At 44.4% G+C, this 23,754-nt stretch overlaps 1 protein-coding gene and 1 long non-coding RNA gene across 4 annotated transcripts; one reads left to right on the forward strand and one right to left on the reverse strand.

Annotated features, from left to right (window-relative positions):
• The first annotated feature begins 2 nt into the window (after positions 1-2).
• On the forward strand, positions 3-9,050 carry LOC131280881 (uncharacterized). Its single transcript, XR_011645381.1, has 3 exons — positions 3-49; positions 383-583; positions 8,925-9,050. It is a non-coding gene; the product is annotated as an uncharacterized lncRNA (long non-coding RNA).
• On the reverse strand, positions 8,241-15,693 carry RFX5 (regulatory factor X5). Of its 3 annotated transcripts, XM_058309632.1 has the most exons (11): positions 15,644-15,693; positions 15,033-15,243; positions 14,029-14,157; positions 13,754-13,787; positions 13,237-13,319; positions 12,858-12,977; positions 12,559-12,678; positions 12,343-12,424; positions 11,856-12,057; positions 11,508-11,608; positions 8,241-11,357 (listed from the first exon to the last, which is right to left on the reverse strand). In XM_058309632.1, exons 2-11 carry the CDS (start codon positions 15,164-15,166, stop codon positions 10,377-10,379), a joined length of 1,986 nt encoding a protein of 661 aa, XP_058165615.1. In that variant the 5' UTR covers positions 15,167-15,243; positions 15,644-15,693; the 3' UTR covers positions 8,241-10,376. The 3 variants fall into 3 exon arrangements, with proteins under 3 accessions (XP_058165615.1, XP_058165616.1, XP_058165617.1); XM_058309633.1 differs by lacking the exon at positions 15,644-15,693 and having other exon boundaries at positions 14,626-15,063; XM_058309634.1 differs by lacking the exon at positions 15,644-15,693 and having other exon boundaries at positions 14,973-15,058.
• Between the last annotated feature and the right edge of the window lie 8,061 nt (positions 15,694-23,754).

Here is a 23,754-nt window from a genome sequence, read left to right on the forward strand (position 1 = left end):
CGGGCTTAAGAGGCCCTGCGTTTGCTAGGCTAAGGAAGCCGAGAGGGAAGTAAGTTTGCAGAATAAGGGGTGAGGGCTCCTGGACGTGAGCGGAGAGTTAGTAGGCGGGCGTGGATACCACGTTAAAGGAGAAGTAGAGACACACTGCGTGCTTCCACACGTACAGAAACGTGCAAAGGATATGTGAATGAGCCTGTTCGAGTTAGCTACCGAGTTCCCGTAATTGCTGTCAGTGGCACTACCCCTCCCCTAGCTCACACTACTCTCCTAAACCAATCAGATCCGGGGATAGACGCCGGGGGTCCACAGGAGAGGGGAGACAGAGGGGAGGACCTGCTGGGAAGATAGTCATCCTCGTTATCCTTTTCCGACACATCTTTAGGGACGTTGCCAAGATTACGCCTGGTATCGCTTCGGGAATGGCGCGGCCCAACCCTATCTATCAGTCTTACGCCGTTAGCGGCCCGACTCGAGGCGACGGATCTGGCTCCGAGGTCACCACCTGCATTGAGCAGCCTTTGGCCTCCAGCCTCCGGACGCCGATCCCTCCAGGGAGGGGTTGGACAGGGCCAGGTTGGAAGAGGTGAGTGAAATGACAACGGCTTGTAGGGCCCAATCCCTCCTTTCAAACCAAACAAAACCCTTAGAAAGCAGCAAATAAACACCCCCCGCAAATGGATGTCTAGTATGGGTTTTGTGTGTTTGTCAGCATTATGGAAAGCCTCCTCCCTCCTCAGAGCCTCTGTCCCCAAGTCCTAGTACGGCCTTAACTTAATAGTCTACATTGAAGCTGGTTATGTAAATCCATTTCTTGGATGCCTCTTTCCTGCCATTCACAGGCTGCTTTATTTGGGATGATGGATTTAACTAACCTCTTTGAACCTTAGTTTCTAAGTCTGCAAAGTGGATGCAGTAGTATTAACGCCTTACAGGGTTTTGTGAGGATCAAGAAAGAGTACAGATTTTTCCTATATTACTATTACCAGTGCTTGTAATAGTAGACAGGAGAGGGCCACTGCTTCAGTGTTTAATTGGATGGCAGAATAAAGAGTAATAGCATGAAAATAGTTATGAAAAACATGTAGCATGTACAAAAGTAGAACAAATGGATACCTAATTGCTGAATAGAGAGGAGTTTGGTTAAATTAATATGGGGGGCCTAGCCCCACAGTATAGGGTGAATGAATGCATGGCAGATGTCTCAGAAATATTGTGAGCCAGCGATGTTGATTATAATCCAGTAGAATAAAAAAGAGCGTTTGGAAGGCTAAAAAATTATATGTCAAAGAATGGAAATGGAAATTTGCTCAAGTCATGAGAGGGCAAGCAAATCAACTAGGTTAAAGCAGGAGTACAGAAGTGAAAGATGAGGAGGAGGCCAGGAGTGCCAAAGATAGTTTAAATTTGTCACCACTGGTCTGAAGTAGGGAATCACCAGTCCACCTGTCAGGCCCAGCCCATGCCCATCTTTCAACCAGCTGCCAGGCAAGTATCAAGAGGTGATGATCCTGCTTCAGCCTAGAGTTCAAAATGTCACATATCACCTCAAGAGAGAGAGTTCTAAAGGGCCACAAGACTAGCCATTTGAAAAACTGAAGAAAGAGATGAGACTAGCCTACCTTTTATAGTAGGAAGTTTATTTTCCAATGACAGAAAACACGATTTTAGGAACATTTCTGTTTAAACTTTAAGAGATTTTTATAACTTCTCATAGTTAAGTCCTTTATTGACCAAGTAAGAATCCCACTCATTCCCCAGTGACATACAGTATTAAGTTTTTTGTGTTTATATCTTTAAGCAATGTCTCTTCTTTGCTTAATGGCTTTGTCTTTGTTTTTTTGGTCACCCTGTTTCTAAGTTTTCTGTCCCTTCTAGTCTGAGCTCTTCAAGGCAGGAAAGGATTCCTCTTTGTATCCTAGTTTCTAACACAGGGTAGGGAAAAAAATACACACACACACACATATATGTTGATATAGCAACAAAATTGAGTGCAGAAGCAACTATGAGAATCCAGCTGTCTTCTATTAAGCCAGGCATTAAAGAGATTTCCAGAAATGCAAAACAATGCCAGTCCTCTCACCAAACTTTTTTGTAGGGGGAGGAAAATATAGTTATTTCATAAATGAATTAATAAATTTAAAATGTTTGTCTAGATTTTTTTATTCCACTCTATTTGTATTTCTCCTCAGTCCTTAATTGTCAAATTATAAAACTGAAGGCTGTTCTTTTTTATTACGTTTCCCATATTAAAATTAAAAGGTATAATACTTGTAATACTCTAAAACTACTCACCCCACTAAAACTTTTTTTAATTCACTTTAGAAGATTTATTTTTTTCTCTCCCCTCCTCCCCCTGGTTGTCTGCTCTCTGTGTCCATTCGCTGTGTGTTCTTCTATGTCCACTTGTATTCTTGTCAGGCAGTATGGGAATCTGTGTCTCTTTTTTGTTGCATCATCTTGCTGCATCAGCTCTCTGTATGCAGTGCCACTCCAGGGCAGGCTGTACTTTTTTTCGTGCTGGGCGGCTCTCCTTGCCAGACACATTTCTTGCATGTGGGGTTCCCCTACATGGGGAACACCCCTGCATGGCATGGCACTCCTTGCGCGCATCAGCACTGCACATGGGCCAGCTCACCACATGGGCCAGGAGGCCCTGGATTTGAACCCTGGACCTCCCATATGGTAGGCGGATGCTCTATCAGTTGAGCCACATCCACTTCCCTTAATTCACTTTTTTGATTGAAAAAAATATATCTTCTATCTTGGGCCACTGCAGCTGTATAGATGGTTGCACATGGATCACATGTGACCCTATGAGAATCCATATCATCTTGTGTGCATGTAAAGGACACAAAGGACATAAAGAGTCCTTTGGTGGGAAAGTATGTATGTATGTGGCATGTTGGTTTAGGATGGGGGCAAGAAAGTACCAACAGGGCAGGAAAATGTCATTTTATTTTATTTAAACTGCATCAAACTGAGGAGAAAATTGGTTCATTATCCAAGATGATAAATACTGCAGGACCCATGTCATATTACAGCTCCAGGTATATCTTAAACACCCTTGTAGTTAAAGAAATTATAAAAAGTGATTTTCCCCCTTGAACCATAGATATTATGGTCATATTTTCAGGGAAAGGAAAAAGAAGCTAGCAGTTATTGCTTGAATCCTACTGTGTTTGAGTACAATTATTACCTCCTTTATTCCTTATTAAACCCTGTGAAATAGATTTTATCCCATTTTATGGAAACTGAGCTTAAAAATGGTTATCCTTATTTTTCAAAAGTGTTTTACTTCATCCCACAATAATACATTTTACATTGTGACCACTGAAGAACACATAAATATCTTAAGTTTCATGAAACAATACTAAACCTTACTATAAGCAATGCACTCTTATATTTTGTTCCATTTTATTTCATTTTTAAAAATTGCAACCTGCTAACTTGAGTTCACAACCCACAAATGGGTTATAATCTACAATCCGAAAAAAAAAATCTAGACTAAATAAATGTCAAAATCGTCTGGTGAGTGCTAAACCTAAGACGTACACCTACTCAAGCTCTATTCAGTAAAGTGGACTCGCCATGAAAATTTAACAAGTACTGCTATATAGATATATATGTTTAGTTTAGCTTTATCGCATAGGATGGAATCAGCAGGATGATCCTAAATGAAGGAGTAGTCCTATTGAGGAACCAAAATGAGACAAAGCTTAGACAAATATATAATGATACAAATTTCTTCATTTCGTATGTGTGTGAAAATGGCATTTCCTTTGATTTATAAAGAAAGCTGATGGTTAACAAAAATAAACAAATTCATTTATCTGGGGCCATAGACTAGAGATGTAGAGTTTGCATTAGTTTAATTGTAAAATATTATTTGAAATTTTAGTAAATTATAAATTGTATTTAATATTTATGACAGGACTAAAATGGGAAAAAAGATACTGGGGAGAAGGTATTGGGGATAGGGTACAGGGAATTATAGGAGAGAGAATGAGGAATGGTGGAGAAGCAGTAGTTCCCCAAATACTTCAGCCCTTCCATTGAAGTTTGATTCCTCAAACTTCAGAAGAAGAATTTGTTTCATGGCAGATTTTTAATATAGGGTGAATGAGGCTACTTAAAAATGTCAAAAAAGTGGTTGAAATGGGAATGCTTATGTTGTAAATTTATTTTTCCACAGCTAAAAAAGAAAAAAAGAACAATTAGATAATGGCAATTAAATGTAATACCTGATCCTGGACTAGATCTAATAATGGAGGGGAAAAGGTCCAAAAGGACATTATTAGAACAGACTGAAAAAAAAATTGAAATATGGACTGTAAGTTTTACTCAAAGTTATTTCTTGAACTTGATAAATTGATATTTACTTATATAAGCGAATATCCTTTTTCTTAGGAAATATACATGAAGTATTAAGTGTTCAAGGAGCATGATGTATACAACTTACTAAAAGTTTAGAAAATGGAGGATGGATGGATAGAATGATATGGCAAATACGGCAAAATGCTAAAAGTTGGTACATCTGGGTAGCTGGGTGGGGGATATGTTAGAGTTCTCTGTATTTTTTTTTAACAAGTCAATTTTATTGATACTCTCTGTATTATTTTTGCAACTATCCTGTAAGTGTAAAATTACTTCAAAATAAAAAGGGGGAAAAAATAAACCTCCACAGAATGCAAGCAAATCTCAAAATTACCCAGTAGCCTGGTCTCCCAAAGTGGATGTATGCTTCCCAAACCCCAATCATGGTGAGGACAGGATTTCCTTCTATGCTTCTATCTGTTCTATCACCAGTGATTTATTTTTCCATATGCTTTTTCCTCCAATCTCTCAGCAGCTTGGTCTAGCCCCCCATCTCTTCCCACACAGATAACAGCAATAGCTGCCTAGCTGGTCCTTTGATTCCAGTTCCTCCATCCTCTAACGCAAACTTCATACCTTTCATTAATTCATATATTCAATAAAAAATACTTAAAATTGTGTGTTGTTTTCTTCTACCAGTTTAGTTCTCACTATTCTTTTTTTTTTTTTTTTTTTTTTTTTTTTTTTTTTTAAGATTTTTATTTATTTATTTAATTCCCCCCCTCCCCTGGTTGTCTGTTCTTGGTGTCTATTTGCTGCGTCTTGTTTCTTTGTCCGCTTCTGTTGTCGTCAGCGGCACGGGAAGTGTGGGCGGCGCCATTCCTGGGCAGGCTGCTCTTTCTTTTCACGCTGGGCGGCTTTCCTCACGGGCGCACTCCTTGCGCGTGGGGCTCCCGCACGCGGGGGACACCCTTGCGTGGCACGGCACTCCTTGCGTGCATCAGCACTGCGCATGGCCAGCTCCACACGGGTCAAGGAGGTCCGGGGTTTGAACCGCGGACCTCCCATATGGTTCACTATTCTTTATACACAGCTCTTTTGCCTGACATGTCTCTTTACTGAATTATACTGCCATGCCTTTATTCATATCCAATAACCCCTCCTTTTCCTTGAAAGTTCTCCTCTTTTTCACCTACCCAAGCCCTACTTATTTTAAAGGCCAAACTCAAGCCTACCTTTTCCATGACACCTTCCTCATTGACTCAGCCGAAACTGAAATCTCAACTTACAGCTTTTATGCAGCAGAATGAGTAACATGACAGCTCTTTTACCACGTATCTCAAACTGTTTTCTCCTTGCTTTATGAGTTAGAGTTGTCCAGCTAACCCCTACTCACCTCTAATGGGAAGTCATCCCTAATTCCTGTCTAATTTTTATGTTATTTCTCTGGGCTCCCACAACATGCTGTGCTTACTTATAACATAAGGCATGTGTGCAGCTTTCATTATTTAGTCATATGTCTCCCAACTAGAATACTTGAAGGCAAAGTCTAAGTCTTGCCAATTTCACATGCTCAGCTTCTAACACAGGTGCCTAGCACTTAAAAAAATAAAAAAGAGGAAAAATATCAGAACCACAGTAATGGACTCCTTCTTCTGGCACCATAGATAAGAAAGGGATATCATTAAAATACAACTAGATTCTGGATAAATTACAGCAAGCATAATATTTAGCACATTGCAAGGCTCATTAGAAAGTAAAGGACTCTCCAAAAGAAAAAACATCATCGTCATTAAGGTGAAACCTCAATGAAGGATGAGAAACTTGCAGTAAAAGAAATATTAGCCCTGTAAGCAGAGAATAAGCGTTGGGCCTTGCCAAGGAAGGGGAGAAAAACCTGGGACTGCTGAATTAAACATGGACTCTTAAGTGGCTAAAATGGTCCTCAATCGAACATGCCCTGCCTCCTGGCAGAAGCAAATGCAAATCCTCTCCGAAGGAAACTACCCTCATTTTAGGCCCTCAGGATTCTCATGATAAAATACGAGCTCACAGCCAAATAACAAAAAGATTTAGAAATCCAAAATCTGTTACAGAATATAAAATAACAATCCCAACAAATTTCAAAGAATTGGTATCCCAGAGACTAATCTCTGAGAACACACGATTAAGTTGAAAATCGATATTAAAATCGCTAAATTTCATGTCTCCAGACATTTGGAAATATATAAAACTTTAAAAATAATTCATGAATCAAAGTCATAAAGGTAATTTAAATACTTTTAGAACTAAATAATAATGAAAATATTGTACTACATAGAACTTGTGGGATGTAGAGAAACAGGTTCTTGAAAACTTATAACAGAAAAGAAGCCTTAATTATCTAAGCATGACAGTTAAGATGTTAGAAAAGAACATAAACATAAAGAAAGTAGAAGAAAGAATATACTATATATAAGATCACTAATTAATGCAATGTAAAACACGTAAGAGAATAAACAAAGCCCAAAATATTTGAAAATGGACAAATAAAATAAATTTCTGGTGCAATCAATCAAGAAAAAATGAGGGAGAAGGCACAAATTGACAGAAGAAATAAAAAAGAGGACATGACTTGCCAGAGAACAGAGGCAAAAAAAGAAAACAGAATATATGAAGCTATTGCCAAAAAGGAAGACACAAAATACACAAAATGCTAGAAAAATACATGTTTTTAAACTGACTCAAGAAGATATAGAGGGAAACGGACTTTGGCCCAGTGGTTAAGGCGTCCGTCTACCACATGGGGGGTCTGCGGTTCAAACCCCGGGCCTCCTTGACCCATGTGGAGCTGGCCCATGCGCAGTGCTGATGCGCGCAAGGAGTGCCCTGCCATGCAGGGGTGTCCCCCGCGAAGGGGAGCCCCATGCGCAAGGAGTGCACCCTAAGGAGAGCCGCCCAGCGTGAAAGAAAGTGCAGCCTGCCCAGGAATGGCGCCGCCCACACTTCCCGTGCCACTGACGACAACGGAAGCGGACAAAGAAACAAGACGCAGCAAAAAGACACAGAAAACAGACAACCAGGGGAGGGGAGGGGAATTAAATAAATAAAAATCAATCTTTAAAAAAAAAAGAAGATATAGAAAGCCCAAGAAGCCTATAATTAAAGAAACTGAACAAATAGTTAAAAAATTTTCCCACAAAGCAACACCAGCTCACTCTGTGCCTCTCTTTGCACCAGAGAAGATGGCAGAGAAGGTGCCCAAGTTGGTGCTGTTTGTATGTCTGGGTAACATTTGTCAATCACCCATTGCAGGAGTTTTTAGAAAACTTGTAACTGATTTAAATATTTTAGATATTGGAGGATAGATAGTGCCACAACATCCATATATAAGACAGGAAACCCTTCTGACTATCAAGGGCAAAATTGCATAAAGAAGCTTGACATTCCTATGAATCACATTGTCTGGCAGGTTACCAAAGATTTTGCCACATCTGATTCCATACTATTGTGTGGATGGATCAACGCAACTTGAGAGATTTGAATAGAAAAGGTAATCAAGTTAAAAACTGCAAAGCTAAAATTGAACTACTTGGGAGGTATGACCCACAAAAACAACTTATTATTGAAGATACCTTTTACGGGAATGACTCTGACTGACACCGTGTACAACCACCAATGTGTTAGGTGCTGCCAAGCAGTTTTGGAGAAGTCACAGTAAAGCTGCATCCATTCATTGCTGAAGGTCAACAATGATGAACATCTTTATAATGTTGTTCTAGGTTTTTCAATTCGTGTATTTAAGTGTAATGTTTTATAGCTCAAGGCCACAACTTTAATTGACTTGCTATTTCTTATTTAAAAAAAAACTGTATGTGGAAACCAGTGTTTGGCAGAAGAATTAATAAAAATCTTTGATAAAAAAAGGAGACACCAGACAACTCAGGTGGCTTTTACAGGTAAGTTTTACCAAACTTTCAAGGAACAGTTCATTTCAAACTGATGTAAACTATTCCAGAGAATAAGACAAGAAGGAATAGTCCCCAACTCAAGGTATACAGACCAAAGAACCATCTTAGAAACCTTATTAGAAATCTTACTATAAACAAAGGCACTAACATGTACAAGAATATTCATAGCAGCATTATTTGTAATAGCAAAAAACTGGAAATAACCCAAATATCCATTGGTAGGTGAATGGATAAACAACTTGTTATTTATGCACTTGATGGAATATTATACAGATGAAAATGAATGAATCTTGTCCATCTACAATATGGATGAATCTTAGAAAAAATGTTAAGTCAAAAAAGGCAAACTGCAGGGGGCTATTAGAGCATAACACTTTTTGTAAAACTAAAAAACAAGTAAAACTAAATAATACATTATTTAAGGATATATACATATATGGTTCAAATATATGTTTGTGTATATATGGCAGGTAATTAATAAATACAAAATTAGGGATAGCAGTTAACTCTAGGGAGAGGCAGGGGGACAGGATAGGAGGGAACACAAGAAAATTTGATGGTATTTCCAAAGTTTTAATGTGTAAGTTGGGTGATGGGCCATAAGTATTCATTTTATTATTATGCTTCATAATTTATACATGTTACATATATTCTTTATAGATATCAACTCTTACATATAATTTTTTAAAAATCTGCTGTGGTGGAAATAAATGAACAAATGGATGAAGTCTCCCTGAAACAAAATCTCTCTTGGGAAGAACCAAGATTCCCTGACAGAAGCTACCCAATGCAGAAGACAAAACAGGTCCTCAATAAATATTGGCTGGTTTACTGCTTTTCCCAAGGACACACCTGGAGTGTCTGTACTCCCTTTCCCCGTTGGTGCTCCCTGACATGCAGAGCTACCCTTTCCACGCATCAGGATATTAGCCGAAACCTACAATCCTGGCTAAGTCCTGACACACATATGACCAGAGACTGACACCTGGTGGATACAGGATAAATTTAAGGTAATGAGTAGGAAGTAAACCTTCCAGTCTACTTGGTCAAAGTGACAGTAGGGTAGGAGATAGGAAAGGAGAGAGAAAATTAAAATTCTGAAACAGGTAAAGGAAGCAGCTCCAACTCTGAGAATGTAGGCAGAAAACGGGAACTGTCACCTAAATAAGGAGACTGAAGAGAGGTCCCTAAAAGAGAATGACTTCCCTCTTGTTGCTTCTAAGACTAGAACAAGAGGGAAGAAGTCACAGGTGCAGTAAGGGAAATTCAAGACTATGAGGGATAAAAGGAGGCAGGTCTAGCTGCTCTCAACCTAGTAGGCGTCAACTGCCCCTTCTCCCCACCCCCTGCAACTCCCACCTCCCCAGTTAACATATGGGCATCTGTGATTCTGAGGAGGCTGATCCTATCCTTTTAGGCAAAGGTGCAGTCCATGATGTAGAATAAGAAAATTAGCATATACTATCCTCCTGGGCCATAGTGATTGGTACGGGGTGTACACGTGACCCCTGGCCTAATCAGAGTGACTCTAAGGGCTTTTGCTAGGATTCCGGGCACTCTCTTTCAAGTTGGATACAAATGAGGAAACATGTAATCTTGGTAGCGCTAGCAGCCATCAGATAGCCCAACCTTAAGATGATACTACAGAAAGTGGAGCAGAAAGAAAAAAAGAATCAGTTATTTAGAGACATACTGAGCCACTGGATCAAGCCTCACCTAGAGCCAGCACCATCTCTGGACTTTCCAGTTATGTAAGTCAATAAATCCTTTTTATTTTTAAGCCAGTTCAAGTTAGGTTTTCTGTTATTTAAAACCCAAAGATTCCTAACCCATAATGTTCCTCGTACTTACCCCATCCCTATCTTCCCAAGGATAGCACAGGGATCCAGGTGAGAAGGTCATTACAGATTTACTGGTGACACTAAAGCCAAGGGTATCAAGCTGAAAAGGCCAGAGGCAGGAAGCAGACACTATGTAAGACTAGGGGCTCAGCTGTCAACACACAGGAGCATGGGCTCCCTTAGGAAAAGAAGAGCCACATGAGAAGCAAGTAGAGAAGGACCTCTGCTAGGCAGAGCTGACGTATGGATATCAACACTTTCTCCATACCTATCATGGGGGGGTTGCTTTGGGGTCTTTACATTCATGGGGTAAGGAACCCTGAAGCGCATGCCCCTTTAAGTCTCTAGTACCCTGTGTTGCAGTCTCCACCTCTTCCTTCACCAACCGAAGAACCTCCTTTTGGCTTTTACTGCCCTTGATGACACTCACTTTAGGGGTGACAAGAGGAATTTTATCTTCTGCTTCTTTGGCATGCCGGAAACTGGGGCCCCTTCCTCCTTTGGAGACAGCACCATCTCCCTGACCTTGGACAAGTACTGTCCCTTTCTCGACCTCTCCAATTGGCCCTGGCCTCTCTAACCCTCGAGCTGAGTTGCTTTCCCCTCCGGAGTCCCACGTCTCCCGTGGTAACCTTGAGGACTGGGCAGAGTCCATGGCAGCTGCTGACTTCTCAGGGGTAGAATTCCTTTCCCCACTTCCACCTGATTTTTTTCGAGGACGCCCCCGTTTTCTTTTGGCATCACCTCCTGTGTCCTCTGTCTCCTGCTTTGCTGCTTTAGCTGGTGGATCCTGTCCACTGGCCTCACTCACAGGCATTTCAGCTGTCCTCTTGACACCTTTGTCATGGGGTCCTAAGTCACCCCCTATGCCTACCTCCCTGTTCTCTGTGCCCCAGGACTGTGTGGGGCCCCCAGGTAGTGCTTGCCCAGGCCCAGGCAAAGCAGAAACAGTTGGTAAGATCATGTTAATGATGGGCACAGCTGTCTGGGGTCCCCCGGGCCTACTGGGAAGAGGCAGCGTAGCTACTTTCAGAGGCCCTGAAGAGAGCTTGGGGGCCAGGATGGGTGGAGAGACTCGGATGGACCGAATAAGCGAGCGCGGGGTCCGGGGGAGGAGCAGAGGCAGCCGAGCCACCAGGGCATTGACCTGTGGGTTACTGGCTGCCGGGGCCAGGGTCTCTACTACACTCTTCTTCCGTTCTCCACGCACTGGGGGGCCAGCCCCAGCCCGGGGTTCTAGTTCCTTGGAAGGCTAAAAAAGGAAAAAGGAATACGGTTAAGGGGTGAGGACTGATACTAAAGGAAACACAGGCATGGACGGTGAATAAGTATAGGAGACAGGGGAAGGGAGTAACAAGCCTCCCAGCCCAGGGCAGCAATCCAGGGGCATCGAGCTCCTTACCTGAGCTTGTCTTTCTGGTTTCTTATGGGCTCCGCCCTCTAGGTTCTCCACACCATTCTTGGATTTAGATGACCGTTCCCGAGGGGCATGTTCATCCTCTTCTGCAGAGGTGCCAGGAGAGGTAATAAAGTGAGAATGAAGAGGAAACTGAGGAATGGAGGAGTGAGGTGACTCTGATCGAATGACTGACTGGCAGAGACAGGGGAAAGAAGGGGGTCTAAGGCATGTCCTAGAAGTGTCTCCAGGACTGGAAGGGAAATCCAAGGTTTGTCTATCCTAGTATGTGGAGGGCCTTTGAAGTTGACCGTGGCTGAGGGTTTCATAACACATAAGGGAGAGTCCACCCACCAGCAAGCCCCATGGCCTTGAGCACATGGGCGTGTGCAGATCGGGCAGAAATGAGATGCTGCTGTAGTAGGAAGCGGGCGACTTCAACGATGGAACTGAAGGATCGCTTCAGGATTCGCTCTGCCCAGTCACAGGTCAGGGCGCAGGCTGCCTCGACCAACTCATCCCGCGGTGCTGGGGTTACTTCTGGGCCCATTTCTGGCTGTAGTGGTGAAGAACATGCCCAGTCACACTCCAAATTCTCAGAGCCCAACACTGGCCATAGCCGAGACCAGACTTGGAATGGAAATAGCCCTTACCCATCCTGTCCCAGAGACTTCTTCATCCTCTGCCTCAGCCACAGAGCAGGCAAAAGGGCATAACTACACACTCTGAAGCTATGTCTATAATGACCTAATAAGCCACATCAGCCTCAAAATATGTCCCAAAGATCTCTGGTTTTTACCTGGGAGATTAAGGTGGGATCAGAGGGTTATCTGTAACTTACAATCTCAGAACCCTTGAGGTCAAGTCCGGGCAGGGGTGGCATGGACACCAAGGTCTTTCTTCGTATGCCGCTGTAGCAATATCTGATGCAAGTTAAGAAGCAACAACGCAGGAGATCTAAGCCCTTAGGAAAGTTTGCTGTTTCTACTCTTGGCACTCCACATCCTATGTTTTCCTCCCCAGATACCCCAGCCTCAACCTCTCCAGCCAAGGATACTGGGACTGGCCCCGGCCACCAAGCCTTCGGGCCTTGATGTCAGGGAAGATCTCTCTGATGATTTTGCCAAAGTTGGCTGTGCTGAGGGGGCGGCAGCAGGCGAGGCTCTCACAGTACTTCCTGAGTGAGTGGGGGCAGGAGAGGAAGATACTCAGAGAAGGAGACTGGGGGTGGGCTCAGAGGGTCCCTAAGGATCAAGTTTGGAAAAGCCTTTAGGAAGTCAGGCCCTATCAAGGTGGGGAGTTCTTCAGGGTGGAGAGGGGGTATCCTATACCCACTCCCTCTCCCCACCCACCCACCGATAAGCATCATAAACGCTTTGCTTTGGCAGACAGGTGTCAGTGTGCTTTTCTAGGTGATTGCGGATCCACCTATAGGCATACATGTACTCCTCATTGCTGAGCGTACTTGGCTCTGAGCTGCAGGGAGAAGTAAAAGGAGCAAGGGTTAGTAAGATCCCAGCAGTCATCCTGGTTCTACCCAGACCACCACTTCGGTAGGTAAAGGCCCAAACGAGTTCACCCAGAATCCACCCTTCCCACCAAGGCAGGGCAGGGACCTTCCTTCCTGATCAAGGACAGCAGTTATGAGTCTTCCTATACACCCTTTCTCTTCCCAGTCCACCATTCTCTAAGAATCCGAAACTCCTGACATCTCAAATGCTAGCACCAAACGTACCCTTTGTCTCCAGTGCTGGGCCCTGATGGGAGCTGAAGGTAGAGATACAGCTTGTCGTTGTCTGAGAATTTCTGTACATCTTGCTGAGGTGGGGAGGCAGGGAGGCAGGGAGAGGGGACAGAGGCAGGAAAAACACTAAGGCAAAGAAGGTCCCAAGGTAGGACCCTCTGCTCTGCACTGCAAAGTCTAGCTGACTCAGGGCTTACCAGACTGGAAAGGGACCTAAGAAACGATTTGAGACTGCGTGTGTTCAGCCTATGGGCTACCGCAGTGGGAAGGGAGGTGGAGCAGATCAGCTCTGCCTTCACCTGCCCTGGGCTTCTACACAAGAGGTCACAAAGAGATGAAGTGAGATGTGCAAGGTCAAACTGGCAGCAATTTGCAAAGCCCATCATCTTAGGACCGGGCAGACAATACTGCCTCTCCCACCAAAGCCTCTCATTTACCTGCATCGTCCTCACCACCCTCATCCCCCATCAATTTCATCTCTCTCTTGCCCCTTCCCCCAAATACTTACCAGGATTCCCTCCACTTTGTTCTGCACAGCTTTGCTGTGGGCAAGAGGAGAAAGCTGGAGGTCACATACAAGGTATCCACCCCCCACCTCACACCTCTGTCTGACTGCTAGGGAGGGGAAGAGGACTGCAGTGCTTAGCAGCCACCAGGAAGAATCTCCCTTGGTCAGATGCACTTGCTCTGGGAGAGGCAAGTCAACCACAAAGGAAGGCAAGTGCTACAAGGATGTCTACCTGGGCCTGGAACAAGACTTGGAGATGGTGACTGAGTACTTACGAAATGGTACCTCGGAGCTTCTGAAGAAGGGTGGTGGGCTCGCCAGCTTCCGCACTGCCTGGGGAGCTCCTTCCCGCAGTTTTTAGGCTCTTAACATCAGGTTTCTCTTCTGCCATCCCGGCATGAGGGCTAGAGTTAAGAGGAGACAGGATTTGAAGGTTTAACGCACAGTGGACTTCTCTTCCCCTGGAGACAACAGGGCACTCCTCTTCTCTCTACTCAGAATCAGAAACCAAGTCTCTGTATTTCCCGTGTTTTTTTTTTTTTCCCTCACCACTTGCCTTCTCCAAAACTTAGAAATTATTCCATTAGTTCTCCAGGCCTATATATACCCAAAGAGATCTTTTCCCTCTCCATCCTAACTGCCCACCTCCTGAAGGCTACCAAATCTGGAAAACTGTAAGGGAAGAAATAGGGGGATTGGGAATCCACATTAGAAAGAAACGCTCTTTTCTAACTCTGACTCTGAACTCCCTGCCACCCCCGCCCCCCCGCAAGGAAACACCACAATAACCACCCCAAAACAAAGTTCTCTAATCCTCTAATATACTCCTTAACATCCAATCTGTCCAGGAGGTCAAAAAGGAGAGAACCTACCCTGCCCTTCCAGGCTTGAAAGCGGGCTGGGCCCAAGTTGTCATTTCTTAACCTCGCCAGGGCTTCCTCCGTGGCTCCCCTTCCCCACCTCTACGGCCTCTACGTCATCTCCCCAACATCCCATCCTTAGGCGTGCCCCCACCTCGGCCCCTTCCCCCTCCATTCAAAATCTGGTTGCTGCAAAGTGGAGGGTTCAGGGCCGCGGAACTCAAGGACTGGGAGTAGAAACCCCGGTTGAGGGAATGGGGTCCCAGATTCGGGCACGTGCACATGGGTGAAGAAGCTGTTGAAAATGAAGCCAAAATCTCTTTTTGCTCTCCTCCCAATTCATATCGCCCCCTCCCTACCTTTGAACAGTCGCCCTCCAACACAAGCAACAATAAAGGTAAGGGAGAAAGAGAAACTACCTCGTAGCCACCTTCACTCCAGCCCAGCCCCACGGTCCTGGCCCAACCGGCTCGTGCGTTGCTTTATTTTCTTTTTTCTGAATGGTCGGAACGGCCCCAATCTGCCTAGCTACACGGACTGCCGGCTCTTTCATTGGTCGCTGCTGCCACCCGGAGACAGAAGGCGCCCGCCTCTCTTCAGCGGCCGCTAAAGTCTGCCTGGTAACAGAATCTGGTTGGTCGACAGGGGAGGGAAAATCCAAAGTTGGTCTTTTTTGAGTCAAGAGGGGGAAGTCCGGGTTAGGTTTCGGTTAAAACGGGTCGGTTGGGACTGCCGGTCCCAAGAGGTTCTTCTCTTAAAGGGACCGCGGCCCGAAAGAGCGGGCGCTGGGCTCCCTTCGCAGCTTTATTTTCTTCGGCCCTCCCTTCCTGTGTTTACGTTTTTCCTTCGGTGATCGGAGCTACGGGAAGAAGAGAATCCGGGGATGATAGCTAGAAAATTGAGGGGCGTTAGTGACGGAAGTTCGCTGTCAGCTCAATAACCCCCTTTTGATAAATGCCAAGTTGAACCATTCCTCCCCCTGCCCCCCCTCCCGCGCCAAACCCGCATCTAGATAGACGCTCGGAGAAACCTGCGGCCACCGGCGCGGTCCTCGCTGCGGGCGTGCTCCAGCACCTCAGCAGCTGTGGCACGTTAAGCTAAAATGCTTTTGTTCCCCTCCCCCCCGCCCCCCTTAGCGTCCTTTGGTTTCAAAACCGTGTGTATTTATTTCCTTCCAAGGAGTTGCTAATGCATTTTCATCACCGTAGTTCTGCACTCCGGGAACACTGGAATTCTGACGGACTCCCCCAAGGAGTGCTGGATTCCCACAGGAATTTTTACCCTCAGCGAACACTGTACCGAGTCATGGGTTCCTAACCCTCGTAGTGAAGACTTTGTGAGGTCAGGAAGCTCTGAGAATCGCATAAAATCAATGGACTGTCTGCCCTGAAAAATGTGCATAACATGCACACGAGCAGGCCAAGTTTTGCATGTAATTTCAGAGAGGTCAGGGACTCCAAGTTAAGCAGGCTACACTTCATATGCGATGGAACCGGCATCTGGATTTAGGATTTAGGCGGTCTCCATGAAGAATTTGCCCCTAGACACTATTCTACATTGCTTGCTAGTATGGGGAGTGAAGGTACTTTTCCCCTTTAGAAATACTGAGTTTTGAGGGCCTGGGAACATTTGGTTTAAGATCCCCTCCAGGCTGCTGCAGGAATTTGGGACAGCGGCCTAGGTTGAGTCCCCATCATTTTACGTTCTTAAAGCAAAATGTACCTTTCCTTTATTGCACCGTTAACCACTGTAATTTTACCCTTTTAAAAAAGATTTATTTATTTTATTTATTTTCCCCCCTTCCTCTCCTCCCGCCCTGCTGTTTTTGCTGTCTGTGTTGTCTTCTCATTTTCTCTCCTCTAGGATTCACCAGGATTGGGTCCTGGAGCCCTCTGATGGGGAGAGAGGTTCCCTGTCAATTGTGCCACCTCAGTTCCTGGTTTCTGCTGCTCTTCACCTTGACTCTCCCCTTGTCTCCGTTTTGTTGTGTCATCATCTTGATGCGTGACTCACTTGCGCAGGGCACTGGCTTACCATGCGGGTACTCACATGGGCACTCTTGCACCTGCACCACATGGGCACTCACACAGGCACTGGCTTGCTGTGCGGGCACGCTTTCTCTTCTTTTTCACCAGGAGGCCCCAGGGATCGAACCCAGGTCCTCCCATATGGTAGATGAAAGCTCTATCACTTGAGCCACATCCGCTTCCCTTTACCCTTATTTTGAAGTCAATTTCTTTCTTCTCCTCTGCTCCATGAGGACTAGGGACATTCTGTGTTTGTACACCATTGTCTCCTCAGTGCCTGGCACAGTGTCTGGCATATAATAGTTGAAGACCATGTCATAGACACCAAGGTCAAAGAAATTTTAGGTGATATGTTCCCCTCCTGTATTCCCATATAGCCTTGTACACACATTTATGAATAGCTATAATCATATAATATTGTACTTATTTTTTTAACCTAGCTTTCTCATCCACTATGCTATGAGTAAGAGCTGGAATCTTATGTTTTCTTTATTCATATTTGTACCTTAGTACTTATAAAAATACCTGGCATGTTGTAGGTGCACACTAAATATTTTTTGAATGAATGCTAAATGAATGAAGGAGAAGGTAAACTACAATTCAGTTACATTCAGGAGTGAAGTAAGAAATGAGGGTTAAGAAAAGTCCAACGGAAACAACCAAAATATCCAACAATAGAGCCACGTAATGGAATGCAAGGCAACCATAAAAAGAATGGGGGGAAGTGGACTTGGCCCAATGGCTAGGGCATCCGCCTACCACATGGGAGGTCCGCGGTTCAAACCCTGGGTCTCCTTGACCCGTGTGGAGTTGGCCCAGGCGCAATGCTGATGCCCGCGAGGAGTGCCCTGCCACGCAGGGGTGTCCCCCGCGTAGGGGAGCCCCACGCACAAGGAGTGCACCCCGTAAGGAGAGCCGCCCGGTGCGAAAGAAAGTACAGCCTGCCCAAGAATGGCGCCGCACACATGGAGAGCTGACACAACAAAAAGAAACACAGATTCCCGGTGCTGCTGATAAGGATAGAAGCGGTCATGGAGGAACACACAGCAAATGGACACAGAGAGCAGACAACTGGGGGGCGGGGGGGGAAGGGGAGAGAAATTTGAAAAAAAAAGAATGGGAAATATCTTTATGTACTGATATAAAATGATCTCCAAGATGTATCAAGTTTCAAAAGCAAAATACCAAGACGATACCAGAAAAGAGGCTGGGTTCGAGGAGTTAGCATCCCAAAAGCATTCCAAACTCTGGGAGGGAGGATGCAGTAGTCCTATGCCTCTTGAAAGCTAGTTTTAGAATTGACACAGAATCACTTCCACCATGTTCTGTTGATTAAGCAGTCACAAGGATGCCTGACCTAAGCAGAGGGGAAATAAATTCCACATCTCAAGGGGTGAGGGTGACAAAGACTTTGCAGACATCTCAGTTTATGTCCCTTGTCCTGATAGACCTCAGCTTTGCTGAGATTGTCCCTGAGCTTGGCAAACTCTAGAACCTTCTTGATGGCCTAGTGAACCACCTTGTGGAGCTGGCCACGGTGCTGGCAGGAATTCCTAGGTGGTAGACTAAACTTTTCCAACGGCACATTCAGCTTTGCTGTTATTGCTCATCTAGCCTGATGCTGGGTTACGGGGTGGGCTCTTCATGAGTGCAGCAGCGAATGGTCTTGTCAGGGAAGGTGCAGCAGGGGTCAGGAGTGATTGGGTCACAGCTTTTCTAGTGCCTGGGTCATCTATGACTGGACAAGAGAAGGGCCGCTCCTGATTTTGGAGTGTTTGTTTCAGTGATGTAGGATCAAACATGGTGACAAGATGCCAAGATCAGGATGAATTGAATAGGGCTTTTTTTAAAAAAGTTTTTATCATGAAAAAATTTCAAACATACAAAAGGAGAAAGAAGAGTATAATAATTCCCACATACACATACCTCTAACCCTGTTTTAACAGTTTTCAACATTTGGTCAATCTTGTTTTATCTATACTTCCCCCATTCTCCAACTCACCCGCTCTTGATTCTCTAGATTATTTTAATGCAGACATTCATCATATCATTTCATCTGTAAATACTTCAGTAGTTACATAAGTACTTCAACATGACTATAAGACTCTTTAAAATAGACCCATTGGCATTATCACACCTTAAGAATTAAAAATTCAGTCAGGGGGAAGTGGACATGGCTCAACTGATAGAGTTCTCTGTCTATTATATGGAGAGTCCAGGGTTCGATCCCCAGGGCCTCCTGTCCCATGTGGTAGGCTGGCCCATTAGCAGTGCTGCCGTGCACAAGGAGAGCCGTGCCATGCGGGTGCGCCCCCCCGTAGGGGTGCCCTACATGCAAGGTGTGCTCCCCGCAAGGAGAGTTGCCCCATGTGTAAAAAGCGCAGCCCGCCCAGGAGTGGTGCTGCACATATGGAGAGCTGATGCAGCATGATACAACAAAAAAGAGATGCAGATTCCCAGTGCCACCTGATAAAGCAAGCAGACGCAGAAGAACACAGCAAATGGACACAGAGAACAGACAATGGGGGGAAAGGGAGAGAAATAAATCTTTTAAAAAAAAGTTCAGTCAGGGAAGTGGATGTGGCTCAAGCATTTGGGCCCCCACCTACCACATGGGAGGTCCCAGGTTCGATTCCTGGTGCCTCCTTAAGATGAGATGACGCAAAAAGATGATGCAACAAGGAAACATAATGAGAGATACAACAAGCAGGGAGCAGAAGTGGCTCAAGTGATTGGGTGCCTCCCTCCCACATAGGAGCTCCCAGGTTCGGTTCCTGGTGCCTTCTAAAAAAAAAAGAGAAGACGACGAGCACACAACGAACGGATACAGAGAGCAGAAAGTGGGTGCAAACAAGGGGGGAAATAAAACAAATCTTTTTAAAAAGTTCAGTGTTTGAATCTACCCAATTTTCTCAAAAAGATGTACTTTTCCTTTGGTATGTTCAGCTTGGGATCAACAAGCTCTACACATTGCATTTGGTTGGTGTGGTGTTTTCCTGCCTATCGATGTACTGTATAAATTCCCATCTGGACCTTCCGCGAGCGGGCTGAAGTCTCTCTTCAGACCCCTACGACGCTGGTGGGGGGGCTGAAGTCTAATCTTCAGAGCCCCTCCGTTGGGAGAGCTTCCCAATAACTTCCTGCCTGCCTGTAATCCTCAGCCTCCATGTCCCAGTGAGTGCCAGTTTTTCTCTAACATAACCTATAGTCTCTCTCTCTCCCTCTTGCAATTTATTTGTTGAACAAAACAGGTCATATGCTCTGTAGAATTTCCAACATTCCAGATTTGTTATTATTGTATCTTTACTGTGTTTTTAAACTTGCTCTTCTGTCCCTACAACTCCTATGACCTGTTCGTTAAAGCTAGAGCTTGCTCAGATTCAGTTTGATTTTTTGGCAAAAGCATTTCATAGATGCATCTGCACTTCCCATCGATCACATTAGGAGGCATCTGCTTTCTGGTTGTCTGTCTTTTTGTGATGTGAAGACTGATTAGTGCTTTCAGGTTTTGTTAATCTGAACCATCCATTAAAAAGTTACATATCAGTCTTTCTTTCTTTTTTTTTTTTTTAAGATTTATTTATTTATTTCTCTCCCCTTCTCCCCCTACCCTGGTTGTCTGTTCTCTGTGTCTATTTGCTGTATCTTCTTTGTCTACAGCACGGGAATCTGTGTTTCTTTTTGTTGCGTCATCTTGTTGTGTCAGCTCTCCGTGTATGCGGCGCCATTCCTGGGCAGGCTGCACTTTCTGGACTCTCCTTACAGGGCGCACTCCTTGCACGTGGGGCTCCCCTATGCAGGGACACCCCTGCATAGCAGGGCATTCCTTGCACGCATCAGCACTGCGCATGGGCCAGCTCCACACGGGTCAAGGAGGCCCGGGGTTTGAACCGCGGACCTCCCATGTGGTAGACAGACGCCCTATCCACTGGGTCAAGTCCGCCGCCTATATCAGTCTTTCATTTAATGGTTTTGGCAGCCACTGATGATCACTAAGTAGATAGACCAATTTTTCATTAGAGGTTACAAATTGGTGCTATTCTAAATCTAAAATTCCATCTGAATTTAGTAGCTGGAATTCTATGAAGAACTTTGCTCATCAACTATTTGATTATCCTGAGGTGAGTACCTCCGGAAAAGCACAATAAATACTTGATTCTTTCCTTATATTTTCCAGTTTTCAGAACAGTGAGATTGTTCCCTAGCACCTTCCCAACATGACCAGTTAGGGATTTTGCGTGTTATTATGAACTTGTGGAATTTAACATATTTTAGTCCATTAAATCATTGTCCTCTTGGTACTCAAATTGTTACATCTTTGGCTCCTTCAAGGTGACTCCTGTGTTATTTTATTTTATTTTTCAATTAAATTTTCTATTTTGAGGCACTTATAGAGTCACATAAGAAGTAATACAGCAGGATTCCCTCACCTAGCTTCCCCCAGTGGCACATCTTCTTTCCCCCAGTGGTCTATCTTGCATAACCATAGTGCAATACCACAACCAGGAAACTGACATTGATGCAATCCTCTTAATGTTCCTATTTCACCGCTTTCACATGAACTCACTTGTGTGTATGTGTATTTCATTCTGTACAATTTTATCACATTGTAGGTTTATGTAATTACCACCACTGTCAAGATACAGAACAGTTCTCATCACACAAAGGTCCCTCCTGCTATGCGTCTATAGTCACACCCACCACCTACAACTCACCCTCATTCCTAACCCCTGGCAAGCACTACTCTGTTCTCCAATCCTATCATCTTTTCATTTCAAGAATGTTGTATAGAGAGAAAGAAAGAAACAGAGATGAAGGAAAGAAAAGAGAGAGAGAAAGAGAGATTAAAGGGGGGATGGTGGATGGGGGTGAGGCATCAGACCAAGAAAGCCAGAGAGAAAACCCCAGAGAGAAGACATGTCATATTCCCATGGCCGTCAAACCATGAACACAGTAATTAAAAAAAAAAATGTCGTATAAATGGAATCATACCATATATGACCTTTGGAGATTGGCCTTTTTCACTTAGCATAATTCCCTTGAGATCCATCCAAGTGGTTGCATGTGTCAATGGTTCATTCCTTTTTTTTTTTAATCTTTATTTTTTTAATATTACATTCAAAAAATATGAGGCCCCCATATACTCCCCACCCCCCTCACTCCACTCCTCCCCCCATAACAACAATCTCTTCCATCATCATGAGACATTCCTTGCCTTTGGTGAATACATCTCTGAACACTGCTGCACCTCATGGTCAATGGTCCACATTATAGCCTACACTCTCCCACAGTCCACCCAGTGGGCCATGGGAGGACATACAATGTCCGGTAACTGTCCCTGCAGTACCACCCAGGACAACTCCAAGCCCTGAAAACACCTCCACATCTCATCTCTTCCTCCCACTCCCTACCCCCAGCAGCCACCATGGCCACTTTCTCCACACCAATGCCACATTTTCTTCGATTACTAATCCCAATAGTTTATGAATAGAATACCAGTAAATCCACTCTAATCCATACTCTATTCCTCTATCCTGTGGACCTTGGAATGGTTCCTTCCTTTTTATTGCTGAGTAGAACTCCACAGTATGGCTGTACCACAGTTTATATAACTACTCACTCACTGAAGGACATTTGGGCCATTTCCAGTTTTGGGCTATAATGAATAAATCTGCTATGAACATTCATGAACATGTTTTTGTGTGGATATAACTTTTCATTCTCTGAGATAAATGCCCAAAGTGGCAATGCTGGGTTGTATGGTAAGCACATGTTTAGTTTTTCAATAAGAAACTGTCAAAATATTTTTCAGGGAAGCGGGTGTGGCTCAAGTGATAAGGCCCCCGCCAACCATATGGGGGGACCTGGTTTGATCCCTGGGGCCTCCTGGTGAAAAAGAAGAAGAGAAAGTGTGCCTGCGCAGTGAGCCAGTGCCTGCGTGGTAAGTCGAGTGCCCACGCAGTGAGCTGATGTGCCTGTGTGATGAGCCAAGTGCTCACGTGGGTGCTCATGTGGCGAGCCGAGTGCCCACATGGTGAGCCAAGTGCCCACATGAGTGCCTGCATGGTGAGCCAGTGCCCGTGCAAGTGAGTCACGCAGCAAGATGAAAACGCAACAGAAGAGAGATGAAGGGGAGAGTCAAGGTGAAGCCAGCAGAGACCAGGAACTGAGGTGGCACAATTGACAGGGAACCTCTCTCCACATCGGAGGTCCCCAGGACCAAATCTTGGTAAATCCTAGAGGAGAAGGATGAGAAGAAAAAAAGAGAAATAGATACAGAAGATCACACAGTGAATGGACACAGACAGCAAAAACAGCCGGGGGTGTTTTCGGGAGAGGGGAGAGGAGAAAAGTTTGAAAATTTCAATAACATTAAAAAAAAAGTTTTTCAGAGTGGCTGTACCATTTTCCATTCCCATCAGCAGTATATGAGTGATCCAATATCTCCACATTCTAGCTAAGATTTTATGTTACCACTTTTAAAAAAATTTTTGGCCATTCTGGCAGGTATGTAGTGATAGCACACTGTGGTCTTAATTTGCATTTCCCTAATGGTTAATAATGTTGAACATCTTTTCCTGTGCTTATTTGATATCTGTATATTCCCTTTGGTGAAATCTATTTATGATTTTTCCCGTACTGTCAATTGGGTTGTTTGAGGTTTATTTTTCATTTTTTTATTTTTATTTTTTCCTGAGATACTGGGATTGAACTTGTACATGGGAAGCAAGTGCTCAACCACCAGGCTACATCTGCTCCTCTTGAGGTTTCTATTTACTATTGAGTTTTGAGCATTTTTTTGTGTATTCTAGATGCAGATCCTTTGTCAGATTTATCATATATCCTTTTGCCATGACCCCAGTCGTCTTCAATAGTTTCCTAGTTTTCTGACATAACAAGTGCTCCAGGTTCAACTTAGTGAATAGAAATTTAAGCTTTTAGAAAGACACATAGGGAAGTGGACATGGCTCAATGGATAGAGTGTCCACCTACCATATAAGAGGTGCAGGGTTCAAACCCAGGGCTCCTGGCCCGTGTGGTGAGTTGGCCCACATGCGGAGCTGCCGTGCGCAAGGAGTGCCATGCCACACAGGGGTGTCCCCCGCATAAGGGA

This window comes from Dasypus novemcinctus, chromosome 13 (genome assembly GCF_030445035.2).
Source record: "Dasypus novemcinctus isolate mDasNov1 chromosome 13, mDasNov1.1.hap2, whole genome shotgun sequence".
NCBI classification, from domain to species: domain Eukaryota; kingdom Metazoa; phylum Chordata; class Mammalia; order Cingulata; family Dasypodidae; genus Dasypus; species Dasypus novemcinctus.

What these genes read in the sequence shown, in the direction of transcription:
- RFX5 (XM_058309632.1), bottom strand. Translation starts at nt 15,166, where the DNA reads ATGAAAGAGCCGGCAGTCCGTGTAGCTAGGCAGATTGGGGCCGTTCCG. An exon ending in AAGCTCCGAGGTACCATTTC is followed by an intron (nt 13,788 to 14,028) that starts GTAAGTACTCAG and finishes TCTTGCCCACAG; the next exon opens with CAAAGCTGTGCAGAACAAAG. An exon ending in CAAGGCCATGGGGCTTGCTG is followed by an intron (nt 11,609 to 11,855) that starts GTGGGTGGACTC and finishes GCACCTCTGCAG; the next exon opens with AAGAGGATGAACATGCCCCT.